This window comes from Dromaius novaehollandiae, chromosome Z (genome assembly GCF_036370855.1).
Source record: "Dromaius novaehollandiae isolate bDroNov1 chromosome Z, bDroNov1.hap1, whole genome shotgun sequence".
Classification (NCBI taxonomy): Eukaryota; Metazoa; Chordata; class Aves; order Casuariiformes; family Dromaiidae; genus Dromaius; species Dromaius novaehollandiae.
The window spans coordinates 36982473-36998056 of NC_088132.1; the positions used below are offsets into that span (position 1 = coordinate 36982473).

The window sequence follows — 15584 nt, forward strand, 5'->3', positions numbered from 1 at the left end:
TCTCCTGGACGTTGCTTCTGAAAATTAAATCTTTGTGGGAAAAAAAAGTTGGGAAGGGGAATCATTCCAAATTAGGAGAAAGTCGCAGCTTTCTCTCCTTTGAGAAGACACAGTCAGAAAATTGTGAGCTCTGGATTTTTCAGTTTCTACTTCCCTGATGTTCAACACCTCACACAGCATCCTTGGGCCCGCCAACTCCCCGGTGAGCCGGCAGCCCGCAAGGAAACGGGGCAGCTGCTGAGTTCTGGCAAGACTTTCACGTGATGGTCACCACCTCCGCGTACGAGCACCCGAGCAACACCAGGCCTTTGCCTCAGGGAGCCCCCAAGGCTGCAGAGGAGGCCTCCGGGCGCGGGGGTCCCCATCCGCCTCGGCCAGGACGCGTGCGGGCAGAAGTTCCCCTACACCAAGCCCCTCACGGCCCAGGGCGAGGGGAGGCCCCCCGACGCCCCTGCGCTCCTTCACACAGCCGGCGATCCCCACCCTCCTCCAGAAGGACGCGCAGGGCTTCCCACGCCTCGGTCTGCAGCAGCGGCGGGCCGGGAGCGGCGAGGGATGCCAAGGCGCGCGGTGGGGCAGAGCCCCTCCGCGGCGGCCCCGCTTGCCCCCCGCGGGGGCGGCGGCAGCGACACTCAGCGCCCGCTTCACCGCGTCTCGCCTGCACCAACCGCTGCGCGCCAAGGTCACAAACTTTCCCCAGACCCTGCGGTTCTGCGCGCGCCCGCGGGCGGACCGCCGCTCCGCGCCGAAGCCGCGGGGAGCACCGGGGCGCCGAGCAACGCAGCGCGGCGTTTCCAGACTTTGCATGCGACCGCCACGAGTTGCGCTGCAGCTCACGGCTCCTGGCGGCGCGGCGTCCCCCTCCGCCCCGGGAGCCGGCGCCGGCCCGCAGCGAGAGCCAGCGCAGCGCCGAGGCCGCCCCGGGTCCCTCCCGCCGCCGCCGCCGCCGCCGCCTTGCCCCTCGCCCGCGGCACTCACAGCAGCGCGGCGCCCCTCTGCTCCCGCCGCCCCGCGGCCCGCGCCGCCTTCGCCTCCTCCGCCTCGCCGCGCGGCTCGCTCATCAGCACCATGGGCCCCGCTCCGCTCCGCTCCGCACCGCTCCGCTCCGCACCGCCCCGGCGCGGCGGGAAAGACCCGCGGCAGCGGCGGGAGGGCGCCGAAAGCAGCGGCGCCACTTGGCGGGCGGGGGCGGCGCGCGGCGGGGGCGGGGCGGGGCGGGGGCCGCGCTCGCGGCGGGGCCGATCCGTTACAGGGCGTGAATTATTCAGGCGGGACGCGGCCTCCGGCGCCGCCCCCGCGCACAAAAGGGCTCCTTAATGTTTCATGGGGCCGAGCCGGGAGGCGGTTTCACGCAGGAGCCCCGCCGGGGGGGGCGGCGCAGGCCCGGGCCCAGGCCCAGGGGCACCTAACACCGCGCAGAAACAGAGACCTGCAGCTTTACGACCCGCGTTTCAGCCACATCTCCGCAGCGGGCAGCAGCCCCTGCACCTGCGCCGAGGAGGGGCTGGCTGCGTTGGCCTGACCTCTGTGGCCGGCGGCTGTGCTCCCCCCACCGCCCCAGGGGACTTCCTTTGCCTCCGCCACCCGCGGGCCCGTGCGGCCGCCCCAGGGAGTCATCTGCTGCCCAGCAGGGAAACCAGGGCCAGCACCAGCCTCCCCCGGGTTGCTGGGGAGTCCGCATGCGGGTGGGAAGGGTGAAAGACAGCCTTCAGCGCAAGCCACGGCGTCGTTCAACACAAGTCGATATGAATGAACACAAAAAAGTTCTTTACCTGGTTAATGCCCAAGAAATAGTTTCACCTGAGGAACAGGTTTTTTCCCCCACAAAGCACTACTGAAAGATGGACTCTGTGAAAGATGAGAAAAGGCCAACCCCAAGATAAGCATCCCTCCAAGGAAGCCCTTTTCCATGATTTGTTACAGAACATACTAAATTTTTCTTTCCAGCCATCAGACCATGCTCACTGGAGTTAAGAGGAGAATACATACAGCAGAGTGCTCCTTGTTAGTGGAATTCAGGGTAGAATATAAATACCATATTTTAAGTGATACGTAAGACAAATCTAGAAGTATTGTGACAATTCACCAGTTGCTTAGTATTTTTACAGTATTTTGAAGTGAGAGAACCGAGTATTGGGCATTACAGCTGTATATTCAGGAAGTCATCAAAGAGAAAAGAGGTGGTGGTTGAAAGGCTGAGGACTGCTATAACTGGTTGGGCACACAGACCCTGCAGGAAGTGCAAGATTGCTTTACGCTCTTAGCTAGAGCATGTGGATTTTATTAGTTCCAGTCCAAGAAAATTTAAAAACTACATGCCAATCTGAGTAGAAAAGAAGGAATGTAAAATAGCTGTATTTCTGGGAGAAACCATTAACTAAAGCTTACACATTATTTAATGTGAAAAACAAAGCACACATGGAAAATAAGTAAAACTTAGCTTATAAGAAAAATTATTCAGACCTGGTAAGTCCTGCACACTTACATGTAAAGCTTTGCTGAGTAGTGCCTGAACTGCTGGTTTAGCACAGAGCCCCCTCCATCCCTTACACTAGATGTAATCTGCAGCTACTTGGTCTCATTGCATTTATCCAAGGGGTAACGGAGTCGGCCCCATTTCAGCTGTGTGGGCTAGCCACACAGCTGGAGCTAAAAGGGGTCGGGGAGGCAGGATTGTCTTCTCGTGTCCCTTAGTAGCCCTTTCCTGGGAGGCAGCAGGCCTTGCTCGGTTGCAGGCCCCCTGGGAATTACAATCTGTGTGCGCTGCCAAAGCATGCACTAGCATGTCTGGAGTCAGTAGGGAAAGTGGCTGCCTACTGGGAGAGAAACATTCGTTGCATTTTTGAGGCTTTTCAGTGCTGGGATGTATTAGAAATACGTCAGAGGGTTCAGCTGGTATTTCACTCCTGTTTTTAGAGGCTGAAGGCAGACTTCTGGTTCATCTAGTCTTATGTGGCCCTATCCACTTTGGTAGTATAATGCTGATTTACAGTAGGTGAGAATCTGACTTTTAGATATTTGATGAAATAAAATCACCTGCCTTTGCTTTGCAATCTCTGGCAGATCTACAGGAGATAGATGCTGCTACTGCTTGTTTTCTTCACCCCTCTGCTGGAGGTTTCTGCCTCTGTCAGTGGTGGAAGGACTGAGAGTGCAGCTCCTTGTGCCCTGGATTTCACTGTCTGTTGTTCTAGGGTCAACTGGCTCCATTCTTTAATGATGCCACTGTATAAGCTGTTATTTCTCAAGGTATGCAAAGCTCTCTGTGCTCAGTTGTCAAGGTATTCACTGTGGAAGAAACTTACATTCAAATAAATTCATGCCTGCAGCCTAGACACTAAAAATGAATCCTTAATAAGATACTTTGTTCCGTATCACGCTATCCTAACCCTTGTCAGAGACATGTGTCTGATAGATTTTCAATACATGCTTCTTTAGTGGCTCTTCTGCTATTTCGTTATGCTCTTTTAGTGACAGTGGAGGTAATAAGCAATGCCTCTAGCTTGTGGTTTTTTAAGGATTTAAAAAAGAAAATCTGTGACCAAGCTTTGTCAAACTGTGTTTGGTGCAGCAGCTCCAGAACAAGATGAGATACTCCACAGTGAGAAAAAATTTTGAATGCCAGGATTCTCCGTAATATGTAGGGGAGAGTGCCTTATATTAAACTATTAAATGTGCAGCTGCTAGTGTGGGTGGAATATATTCTAAAACCTTATGCTTTTATTTTGATATGCTGTAGTAAATCTTGCGTAAGCAAAAAAAGCACAAAGGAGCTTTTACTATACAGTTATAATTGCTCATGTATAATAGATACAGTAAAGCAAGTATGCGAAGACCAAGCTGTCACCAACAGAGACCCAGTGTGTGAAAATCTGCACTGTAGTTTGTCTGTTTGTAATTGGTGAAATCCAGATTGGGGAAAGAAATAGAAATTAGCATATTATGAAGTTACTGTTTACTAATTATTGTTTAATACCTGCAGTTCTGGTGATGCCATATAGGCAAAAAACAAAATGATGGTGCTCCAAAAAAGGCTACATTAAAAGGACTTAAGTCTGAAAGAGGGTTTAGTATATCATTTTTGATGATCAGGACTTTAGATATTACATATAGCGTAGCAAAGGATGGAAAAATTAGAGATGAAATAGTAGGAAAAGCTTTCATTGTAAAAAAAAAAAAAAAGAATTTAAGATACAGATGAATTCATAGAAAAGCAGAGCTGAGAGGGACTCACTACGATGTCAAGTTCATTCCCTAGCCTAAAGCAACACCTTTTATTTGAATGTCGCTCCTGACAAGATGCTTGTCTAAACTGTTCTTAAAAATCAGCAATGGATCCAGACAATTAATTCCAGTGTTTGCTATCATCATTCAGAGCAAGTCTTCCTTAATCTCTAACTTGATCCTCTTGCTGAAGCTTCTTGCTGAAGTTGAAACCCATTACTTCTTATTTTATTCATCAGGAAGAAAAGAGAAAAACTGTCTCCCCCAGTGCCCTCATTGTCTTCTTCTCCTCAGCCTAAGACAAAAGGTATAAGCTACATCTTTCTTTTTACTCTACTGTGAGCTCTCTCTAGTGGGTCCAGATCTTTCTGGAGTGCCATGCCCCAGGCTGGACATCTGTCAGGAGCCTTACAAAGGCTGAGCAGAGGCAAGATTAAGAGATTACTTCATCTGTCCTATGCATGCTACCATTGTTTATATATTCCAGTATGGTGTTAATGTGTTTCGCAGCAGCATGACTTTGGCTCATGTTTAATTGTTGAACCACCTCAACCTCGCGAACCTTTTATAAAGGGACAACTCAGAGGCTGTTCTCTTCCAGTACTTAATTATCTGATTGTTAGTTGTGTCTGAATATATGACCTTCTGCTTGCCCTTGTTGAATTTCAGTCTTTTTTTTTTTAGATCTTTTCTTCAATTGATCAAAATAATTTTGAATCCTGTCTTGGATGAGATGAAGAAAGGAAGAGTAAAGGGGTCCAATGAGACACAGGGGAAAGGTCAGTATAGAACAACCGTCCCCTGCCTAGAAATTTTTGGATAGGATATTGTCAGTGAATGATTAAAAAAACAGTCTAGCCATAAGTAAACTGGTCAGAGATTGTCTTAATCAACAATATCTACGTATCTTGTGTTTTTGTTTCAGTACAGTCATCAAGACTGTTCATTAAGTATTTCTCAGTTTGTGTGGTGAGTATCAGCCTGTGTAAATGGGAGGGAACATCCTTGCAAAGGAACAAAGCAGAAGTCACCACAGTGATTTCTGGCATTCTGTCTACTTTGAAAACATCTCTCCTCAGCAGAGAACTCTTGTGTACTTTTTTGCCCTGTTCCTCCTCCTATATGCAGGAGGTGCTCCTACTCTGAAAGATGAAAGCCTTCTGTCTACTCCTTCCAATGTTGCAGTTAATTTCCATTTTAACAAAACTTTAAGACTGCATCAGACATCTCTCTAGGAGATGGATGCAACTATATTAAATATAAATTCAAGTACCTAAAATATGTCCTTGTTTCTTCTGTATACTTAATGAAGTAGGCTTGGTATCTGAAAGACTGTATTTCAGTTTTTCATCTGCAATACAAATTGCAGAGCAAAAGCTTTTCATTTTTAAGCTGAAAACAAATCCAGTCTAAAAGAGAAGTTCTTGCTGCAATAAGCTGTGATTAAAACCAAGCTGATGAATATTATCTCACAGGATGTATCTTTCTCTAATATCCTTTGTCTGTTACAGTCATTAATACAAAGTCTAGCTATAGAGAACTTGTAGGTAAGGCTGGCAATTAGTTTCAATTGTACATGTATTTCCAAATTGTAGGTGTTACAGTGCTTTCCATAAATGAAGTGATTGTTGTCAAAATTGTTAATGGGAAAAATTGTTCAAAACTCTCAAAATCAGATGTTGAGAGGTGCAAAGAGATAGAGCCTTATCAGGACCTGAACGCAGGCACTTTTGGGCTACAGGCCATATCTCCGGTTACATCTTGTCTTCAGTTTTCTGTACCATGTCCTGTACCTGGTAGAATTCTGTGAAAGATATTTGAATGCCTTGGAAGTCATTAAGTGATAAAAGATTGTTAAATAACTCCTTACATTAGTCTGTACAAACACAATAGGAAAGCAAGGCTTATGTTAAATGCTATAGATACGGAAGCTGTGATAGCATGAGACACGTGCTAGAGGCATTTGGAAAGATGTTGGAACAGTGAAATATTTTCATTTCTGCAAATATATGTGAGTCAGCCACAAGTGGCAAGACAGAGGGAAATGGGTTGCAGCTTGGGAGCTGCAGACTTGTAACAAGAGCAAACCTTGGATGAGGTTGCCCAGAGAGGCTGTAGGCTCTCAGTCTTTGGAGATTTTAAAGACCCGGCTGGACAAAGCGACGCCTAATCTGATCTAGTCTTGCTGATAGCCCTGCCTCAAGCAGGAGTGTTCAGAAACATTTGCAAATCACTCATCATATCTGAAGTACGCTCAAAAGAGATGGAATAAATCACGGTCCTAAATAGATCCTGGAAGATAACTAGGGGCCAGAACAGTGACTTGTGCATAACAAGCAATTTTGACCAGCTGAACCCCATTCCCTGCCTGGATTAAGATTTTAGAAATTTTTTGGTTTTTAAAAATGTGAGGTTGCTTTGTATCCCTGTATCGGATAGTAGGTTTCTTACGAGCGATTTGCCAGAAGTATTATCTGTTTATTCATTCCCGTTTTTTTATGTAAAGGAACGTAGACTACTGCATTGGTTGAACTCCACTTTGTACAGGAAAGTGCCTAGAGCGAGTGAGGTAAGCTAGATTGGATGCTAGTTAGCGCATTGCTCACCACAAATGGTGGGGCGTGCAGAGGCTGTTCATTGTGGCTCACTATGGAGGCAACTGTATGCAATATACTATACTACAATTATGTACTGTGGCACTCAGCAGGAAAAAGCAGATAAATCATCATATAAATCAGTCAAGCTTTCTGGGAATAAAATATAAAACACACCCAGCTTCTGGAGTATTAGTAATATGGTGTCAGCTTCCCTCACAGTGAGCGCGTAACACATTTTAAGTGCATTTTATCAGCACATTTACTGCCGTTTTGATGCTAGTGACCTTCACACAGTTTTCCTCATGAAGTCAAAGAAGACACTGTGCACTCATGAGCGAAACAACAATGTGGAAGGGAGGGTTAATAGCAGTATGCAACCTCAGCAAAACACAATGGAATTGGTGAAGTAAAGGAACATTCATCTCTCTCCAAACTGTTCATGGAAACATGTGACATGTAATAATTCAGTTCTGCTGCCTATGAGATGGCACTCAGGCGATTGGAACTTACCAGAAAAATGCAGGTCACTGTCTTCTCTTATTTTATGAGAAAAAAGCAGTGAGGGCATATTTCCGAAGCCATATGTTGCCCTGGGTGCTTCGTGGATGGCATTGTTAGAATGTTACAATGCCTAGATCTTGTCATTGATAACAAAAGTACCAAATCCCATGGCAGTAAAATCCAATTTGTGCAGTTATAACCACAATTTAATACATGGGCCAACTAGGTAGGAAGAGCTAAACACAAGTATTGCTTCTTCTGCCCTTGTGGATCAGCTTAGCTTGATCTGTCATCCTCTGTTTATTTATTCCCTAAAGGAAATCCCAGGTGACATATAAATGTAGCATCTCTGTGTGTAGATGAAAGGGAAAACATTTTCAAGCTAGGTGCACCAGTATGTTTAAGACATCAAACAGACGTGTGTCTAATGAATAAGGTGTGTGTATATAATTGGTGAAACTGTGTACAGTAAAGGAATATGTATGGATACCTTCTTGAACCAAATATGCATGCATGCACATATTCATGGTATATGTAAATCTGGTGATCATTTAGTCAAGAGAAACCTTGATCATCTGGCAGTCTCTGAGGAGCAGCCGTATGATATGTAAGTATGTAAAGAAATTAAAATAAAGCTTCTTTGAGTGATAGATTGAATCTTCCACTGGAAAAATAGTACCCAGACTTTTCAAAGAACTTGGGAAGGGATGACTCCTGCCCTGAGGAGAGCAAAATTAAAGTGAGGGACACAAGAAACCAAGATGACATAAAAGAATGAATGATGCTATCAGTTCTCTTACAGTCTTTACATCAGAGGGATTATGAATAATGAGCTATCCTACTGAGCTCTATAGACTTACTATTTTGTCTCAGACAGAACTAGGACCTGTATTATTTTCAGAGAGAATTCTACCTAGAAATGTCTTGGGCCTAAAGGCCGCACAGGGTAAATGCCAAATCCCAGATGCATGCCATTGAGCAGTAAAATGGTTATCAGTGTTTCAAGTGCTCATAATTGAGCTGTTTCAGAAGATGATATATTTGCTTCTCTTTAACATTGCTGCTTGAACTTGTCTGAACTAAACCTCAGCATTACAGCAGTGCATTGGATATGTTTCTGAGAGATAGGATTCTAACACCAAAGTCCATTTGCTGAAAAAAAGTTCACATTTCCTTTTAAAATAAAATCTTCAGAGAGAGAAACTGAATGTATGGATTCTTTTCTTGTGTCCAAGCAAAAACTCAACTGCAACAGAACAGTCTTTACCCTTTCTGTTACAATTTCAAGAAGTTATACACTTTGTTCCTAAGTAGTGCTTTCCAAACCCCAGTATGCAAAACATAGCTTAATATTAAAGCCAAATCATAGATGGAAAACGTAAGTATAGTATTTTGTTGATTTACACATGACCACACACCAACTGAGCTGCCAAGCCAGGATTAGAGTCAAGTACCCTTTTGACTCCCATTTCCATAACTGTGCATTTAGAAAACATTTCTTTCTGCATTAGAAAACTTTTTTGAAATTTTTATGTCAGCTAATTTTAATGTTACTGGCCAATGCTGAATCTTTATTTTAGTTTACAAGCATTTGATATGCTTAGATCTTTTATACCTTCGCTATTTGATTACTGCTAAGGCTGATGTTAACATACTTCTCAATATGACATTCACAGAACTCGTGGTTAATGGTCCTGACCCAAATTGCTTAAAAATCCTATTCCCCTTTGTTCAATATATTGGTTTCAAGATAATTTTGAAGACTGGTCAAAGCCACAAATCTTGAGATTTTCCTAAATTGTAGGAAATCTGGCTGCTGGGTTTTGATTCATGTCCATTATAGGGATAGGTTCAAACACGGAGGTTGGGATCTTCTTGTCTTTTGCCAATATTTTGGTCTGGACTACTGGAAAATGTTTTGTTCTAATGTCAGGACAGCTCTATAAATTCATACTGATAAAATGCTGCATACACATGTGGCCAATGCCCTTATCAATACAAATCTCTGATCTGTGTGCATGGCTGACACTTCAGCTCTAGCTCCAGAGCCTTAATCTGCTTCTGAAATCAGTTCTGTGTCAGGAGTAACATGCTGCCATGGTGATAAACTGTGAGCTCCCCTGTCTGAAATGTTAATCACCCCCTGGTTTCTGGCAAATTTATGCTTTTCTGCAGAGTGCCAATTACAGTGAGGTAGAGCAGATCATATAAAAGCTTAGGTATATAGTCAGTCTTTGGCCTTAGGCATGAATAATTAGGATGAACAATAGCAATCATTAATATAGTAAATTGTCTCTGTGTATGCATCTTCATATTCAGGAAATATTCCTGAAGTTAACAGGATTGTCCTGAAAATAGTACCTGAAAATGCAAAGCCTGTGTTTGCATTTCCCAGAAGTGATGCCCCTGATTTTCCATGTGCCTCATTTTGGATAAGCTTATCATAACTGTGACAAACACATGAAAGGCACGTTCAGTGGGAGCTCAGTCCAGCCACAGTGTGCAAACATGCGCTCTTCTTATTAGGTTGTCTAGTTTTTGCAGCCTGTTATTCCACTGCTTACTGTTGATACAGGTAAAGTTTCACTGCTGGGCTTTATGATCACGTTATCCTTCTTACTGAAATAGCAACTGAGTAAACTGGATTTCCAGAGTGTCTGCCCCTGCCACTTGCTATTTGGCAGGCTGGTTGATTATTGAGAAATATGAGGCAAAGGACTCTCTTCTTCATAAGGGCTGATCACATTGCTTTCAGAGCATGTATGGGAGCTGTTTGTGTACCAGTTATCTAATGGTAAATAAAAAAGTGGGTAAATCTGTCTGCTCAGTTTTCTAGGCAGGGCAGCAAAAAGAGGGTAAACTTTATACTGCCCAAATTAGAAGCTGTTAAACATCACCTACTTGTGTTGAAACCTCCCTGCCCCACCGTATGTACTCACTTCCCATGCCTAACTGAAAAATGAGATCAAAAGAGACATACAAATACACGTGTGGATGTTATTTTAAAAAGCAGGCTCTGACTGCTTGGTTCTAGGTAAGAGCCTCTGGGAGTTCTAATTAAAACTTGTAATTGCTGATTCCTCATTCTCTGTTCAGACTAGTGGACACTCTGACATTTGAGTTGTTTTAAAAGACTTTATACAGATATAATAATGAAAAGCCCTAATAACATTTCACAAGAGGAGAAAATGAGGCCAGCAAACTTATTTATACTTGTGACCTAATTAGTGATGTGAGCTGTCACCCCATATAAAGAATTTGTACACTGCTACGAAGAAAAATAATTCAGTCACACAGGGAATATGTAGAGGTGCTCTCTGCAAGCCACTCTTCAAGGTGGGCTGGGCAATGGGCAGCCAGCAAGGACAGATTTTGGTAGAGAATTCTCAAGCTGGTTAAGAAACAGTAAATATTTAAAGCTGTTTTATTCATAAAGGGCTGAAGTACAGAAATTTGCTTGTCTTTCACTTGCAGTAGATGTATAAGTGCTAAGTGCCAGCAACTTTCTGACACTGCCTTCCCTCGTTTATCTGTGGCATCTAAAACGTGCACCCTCTGTCCAGAACTCTTCCTGGCAATGAATCAACCTTGGTGTGAGTCCACACTTAACAATGAATCCACACTGCCAAAGTAAGAAGATAGATTTGCCCTTTCTATTAGAAAACCCTTTAGAAGTCTCAACTCATATGAATACTTCTTGTTTTTATGGTAGCATTTCTCTTGAGAGATAATTGAATAAGCATTGAATAAGTTTCCCATAGGCCAATATTCTGTCAAATTATCTGTTGTAACATAGTTTACATTTGTTTTGTACACAGATCCACTCTTGTATCACAGACAGTACTCGGTAACCTGGCAGAGATGTTTTAAGACTTTAGTTTAGTAGTGAACAGTGCTATACATAGTCCAAGTCCTATTTTACTGTAATGGATATGCAGACACAGAGAACAAAAACCTCTTGTCCTTCCTTACACGTTTCTGCTTTATGCTAGCTCTCCCAGTCCCAGCACAATCAGAAACGCAAGTGAAATTATCATCTCTGCATGCATTGCCTTCACAAACTAAGCTTCCTCATTAGGGTATTTTCCTCCCCGTATGTGTCCCAGTGCCCTCCTGTGTCGCTGCCCTCACCCTCCAGGCATCAAGCACACACGCAACACTCAAACACAGATCTGAATTTACCTTAAAAATACTGATCCAAAACTCTCTGTAGGGCTGACTGAAGGGTCATTACTTGACTTTCGGAAGCTGTTCTGACTTTCAAAATGAAAAACGGAGTCCTCCAAGGAACTCCTTTTTCTCATCATTTTAATGGAGTTAACTGCAGAGTTAAATAAGTTCAGCTCTAAAGCGAGCTTTCAAAAGCACAGCCTCTCACTCCTATAGGAAACGCATTCTTGGTGTGACGCCAGCTCAGACTGGTTATGTAAATTAGTTAATAAGTAACACTGACATGACATCATAAGGTAGTTTTCCTTTTATCCACAGTGCTTCATAGGCTTATTTTGAAACAGCTCTCGTCAATTCTAGGTGCAATATGTCAAGAATTGAATAAAGAATACTAATTAAAAGAATACTAAAAAACAAGAATACTAATTCAACTAATGTTTCATTGGCAGGTTAGCTCCAGAAATGGTAACATTCCCTGTCATAAATTCTACTTTGTGAATCACCTACCTGTCTCTAATTATCCAGGTTTGAAAAACATAATTGCTTATCTTTTAGAAGCGACTGTATCCAACCCTTTCGACATGTTGAAATTACTATATTGCACTTCCGCATTAACAAATTTGTGCACATGCATGCATGTAGCTGCTATAAAAGAAAGTCATTGCAATTCAGCTTAAATACAGATAATCATTAAATTCTCAAATTATCACAAACCAAAACCAGTCTGCCTAATCATTTTTTTTCTCGTAGGAAATGGCAAACATTAACTGCAAACTTGTAGTTTTCTGTTTGTTGAAGATGACTATAAAGATTAGGTTAGTCAAGAAAATTGTATGCAGTGTTTCTTTAAACTTTAAGTCCTTCTGTAATGCTGAATTAACAGCCCAAGCCCTCCAGAAATTCTCTTAAACTTTAGTTAGGGTCTGCATGGTAGTAAGGGTTTGTCAGTGAGGCTGAACAAACTTCTGGAACGTAGCTCTCTCTTTCTATTCTCAGCATCTATAAATAGATTCTGAAACAACACATATGCATTGGACTGTTCTCATGTTTTACTGGTCAGCTCACAGAAATCTAGTCTTTCTGCCCAGTTTGTTCTCTGATTTCTTTGCATGATTAAAAAGTGGTCTTTCCTTTTTTAAATAGAGAATTTATTTTGTGGTCAGTATTAAGCAAACTGTAATGAAATCTATAAATGACAGAAATAACAGAGGAAAAATAGCAACTATTAAAATACAAGATTAGCATCAATGGCAAGAAGCAAAGGTCAGACAAGACAGCACATTTCCTTGGAAGTGGAAATTCCAAATAAATATGAGACGTCTTGGAAGAGGGAAGGCAAAAAAGGAATGAAATACACACTCGTGATCCTCTTAGATATTCTCTATGAAATGGAACACATTAAACCAACTGTATTTAGTGGCATTGTTTAAACAGATTGAAAACTGTATTGGACTTCTTGCTTTCCCTGAGCTAAATTTTCTCAGTTAACGCCTCTTTCCAGAACAGTGTACAACTTTATTTCCAGCCATCTAGGCCTTTTTGTTATTCAGATTCTGCTTGATCGTAGAATAAAAACACAAGGCTGGCTGGCTATGCGGTATCTCTGTACTTTAGTCCTCCGCTTAGAAAGCAAACAAACAGAAATATAACCTTCAACAAATACAGCAGAATAAAGCTATTCTCCTCCTCTAGCGACAAGGAGAATTGGCCTTGGCTCTGTTGCTTTGTTCACATCTACCCACTTTTGATAGGGAAGTCTTTATTCTTTTGAAAGAAACAAACATCTTTAAAACCGATTAGAAAGCTTCTGTGACGTTCTGAACTCAAAAGCCATTAATATTAACCTTTATCTTTGAAAACAATCTGCTTCTATAGTAAAATGTAATGAAAACCTTTTATGAAAAGTCCGAATGGCAGCTGTGTTTCACCTGAACATTAAAGAGCAAGTACAGAGAGAGGGCAATTGACTTTTTTTCCCCGAAAGGGTAATTGCAGGAACGTTTTCACTGCGTAGCAACCATGACATGATTTCCTTCTTTCAAGTTTGCACATTCTTTCTGATGTCCACAGAAGAGTTAGTTTCTCTTGGAGAGCACCATGGCTCTCCTCAAACTGGTGCTTTCCACCATATACTAACTCAGGGCGAGTGTATGCTTTCCAGCCTGCAATAAAAAGGCCTCCTGATTCACCCAAGCTACTGCTATGGGTACCACATCAGGTGCTTAGCTGATGAGCTAAATGCTGTTGCGGCCACACAGCGGGTATTACTGAGTAAGCTGAGTTGGAACTAGCTCGGGCACGGCTACATTAACTTTGTGGCAGGGACGCTGGAGTTACGTGGCCAAGCAAAACAGTCTCGCGGGATGGTGGCTTGAGGGTCTTACCGCCTCTCCTTACTAAGAGCGCTCACATTTGTTGAGTGTTGCAGCAGCAACTGCTTGCATGGGTGGAAAGAAGGAAAGCAGGCCGTCAGAATGCAGCTCTCATGGGAGCTTAAGTGATAACTGTGATGCTGTTATAGGTCCGAGAAATGGAGCTTTCCTCTCCTTATTGGACTCAGACAAACTGCGTTTAATACTGTTTTCCAGTGGCTCTGTACAACTGTGGTCAGGAGGTGTTTTGGAGATTGTTCAGGAGCTGGAGGAGATGGTAGTTTGCAGTTAGCCCACATGGGCTCATCTGATGATGCCTGCACAAGGGATATGACTTGAACTCATGCCATTTTTATTGGAAGCGCATCTCTGCTGTCTGATGGACCCAGGGATTGCCCTTTTTTGGTGCAAGTATTTGCAAACCTCGTCGTTTGTAAGCACTGTGCAAATTTTTATGGCAGTCAATCTCTGTCTTTTCGATTCCTAGTATCCATAAAAATTTCCAGTGAAGGTTTAGATCCCTATAGAAATATCACATCTACAGACTTGTGATAGACACAGTACTTCTTTCTTCTTAGTCTCTTGCTTCAGATCTCTTAGCATTAGTTAATGGACACCAATTTTGTCAGTGTATCTTCTCAGTCTGATGCAGTGGATCAGGTGTGGGGAGAAGTTGATACTCCTGCTGGTGTAGCTATCTGCTGTACACAGACTGCTCCCCAGAGAGTTGTTCATCGCGTTCTGAAGAAATTGGTAATGTGACATCAGGGCCTCAGCTCTGCGGCTTGTGGCCCTGAAAACGTTCTCCAACTCTGTCTCTTGCTGCCCTGTGTCATGAAAACAGCCTCTTCCCCTTCACTTTTTGCTTCTCTTCCTCTGCTCACTTTTCTTCAACTCCATATGCCTCCTTGGCCATGTGTATCCTTGTTTTTCTCAATTATCAAAGTATGCCCTTTAATTATGACCTTTGTCACTGACACTCAGTTATCGCTTACCTGCTAGGCTGTATCTTGTTGAGTCTAGCACTGTTGCAATTGTTTCTGATAGACAGACAGGGGAAAAAAGTAGTTGGTGTCCTTGAACCGCACACAATTTTATTCTCAGTCTGCACAGCCAACACTGAAAGGTAACAATTCTGTCTTAAACAAATTATAATTCTCTTTTCTTTTCTTATCCTCATGTCTCTAGCGAATTTTTTTCAAAGTGAGTTATTCCTGTAAAAGAAATGGTGGTTTATTTTTACTTTTTCAATGCCCAAAGTATTTCTTCTGGGGAAAGAGATACAGGGAAATATGTTAGCAATGGCACTTGTATTGCACCCGTTGTAAGTTCCCGTGTCTTATTAAATGATCTCATGTACCAGATAGGAAGAAAAAGTGATGAATTCCAGGTATTCAGAATGAGGGCTTTCATTTATGCTGAGGAAGCCTTTGTGCCTTGTGACATGTTACTGATAAGAAACTGGATAAAGATTACAAGTTACAGTGATGGTAAAGGGAGTCTTTATAACATATACATAAATTTATATATATGAAAAATAAAAGAAAAGGTACAGAGATGGCTGGGAGTATTTTCTCAGCAAAACATTCAGTTTTATTACCATCCAAGAATGCATCAAAATTAAATCAACAATAAACCAGCTGTTGTATTCAGGGCAGAATGTCATACCAGTGATTTGGAATGGTAGTGAATGCTTTTATGTACACTCTTGTAACAGTTT

The 15584-nt window shown here is 42.9% G+C and overlaps 1 protein-coding gene across 4 annotated transcripts in view; it reads right to left on the reverse strand.

The window, feature by feature from the left end:
• Window positions 1-11707, reverse strand: part of GRAMD2B (GRAM domain containing 2B) — a 44111-nt gene extending 32404 nt beyond the window's left edge. For 2 of the 4 annotated variants that reach the window (XM_026115354.2, XM_026115353.2), the window contains exon 1: window positions 11505-11707. In XM_026115354.2, the coding sequence (XP_025971139.2) occupies window positions 11505-11629 (125 nt within the window). In that variant the 5' untranslated portion in view covers window positions 11630-11707. Of the gene's footprint in view, window positions 1-978; window positions 1219-11504 lie in introns of those variants that run through there. The other 2 variants (XM_064502508.1, XM_064502510.1) reach the window with 2 other exon arrangements.
• Window positions 11708-15584: the final 3877 nt, after the last annotated feature.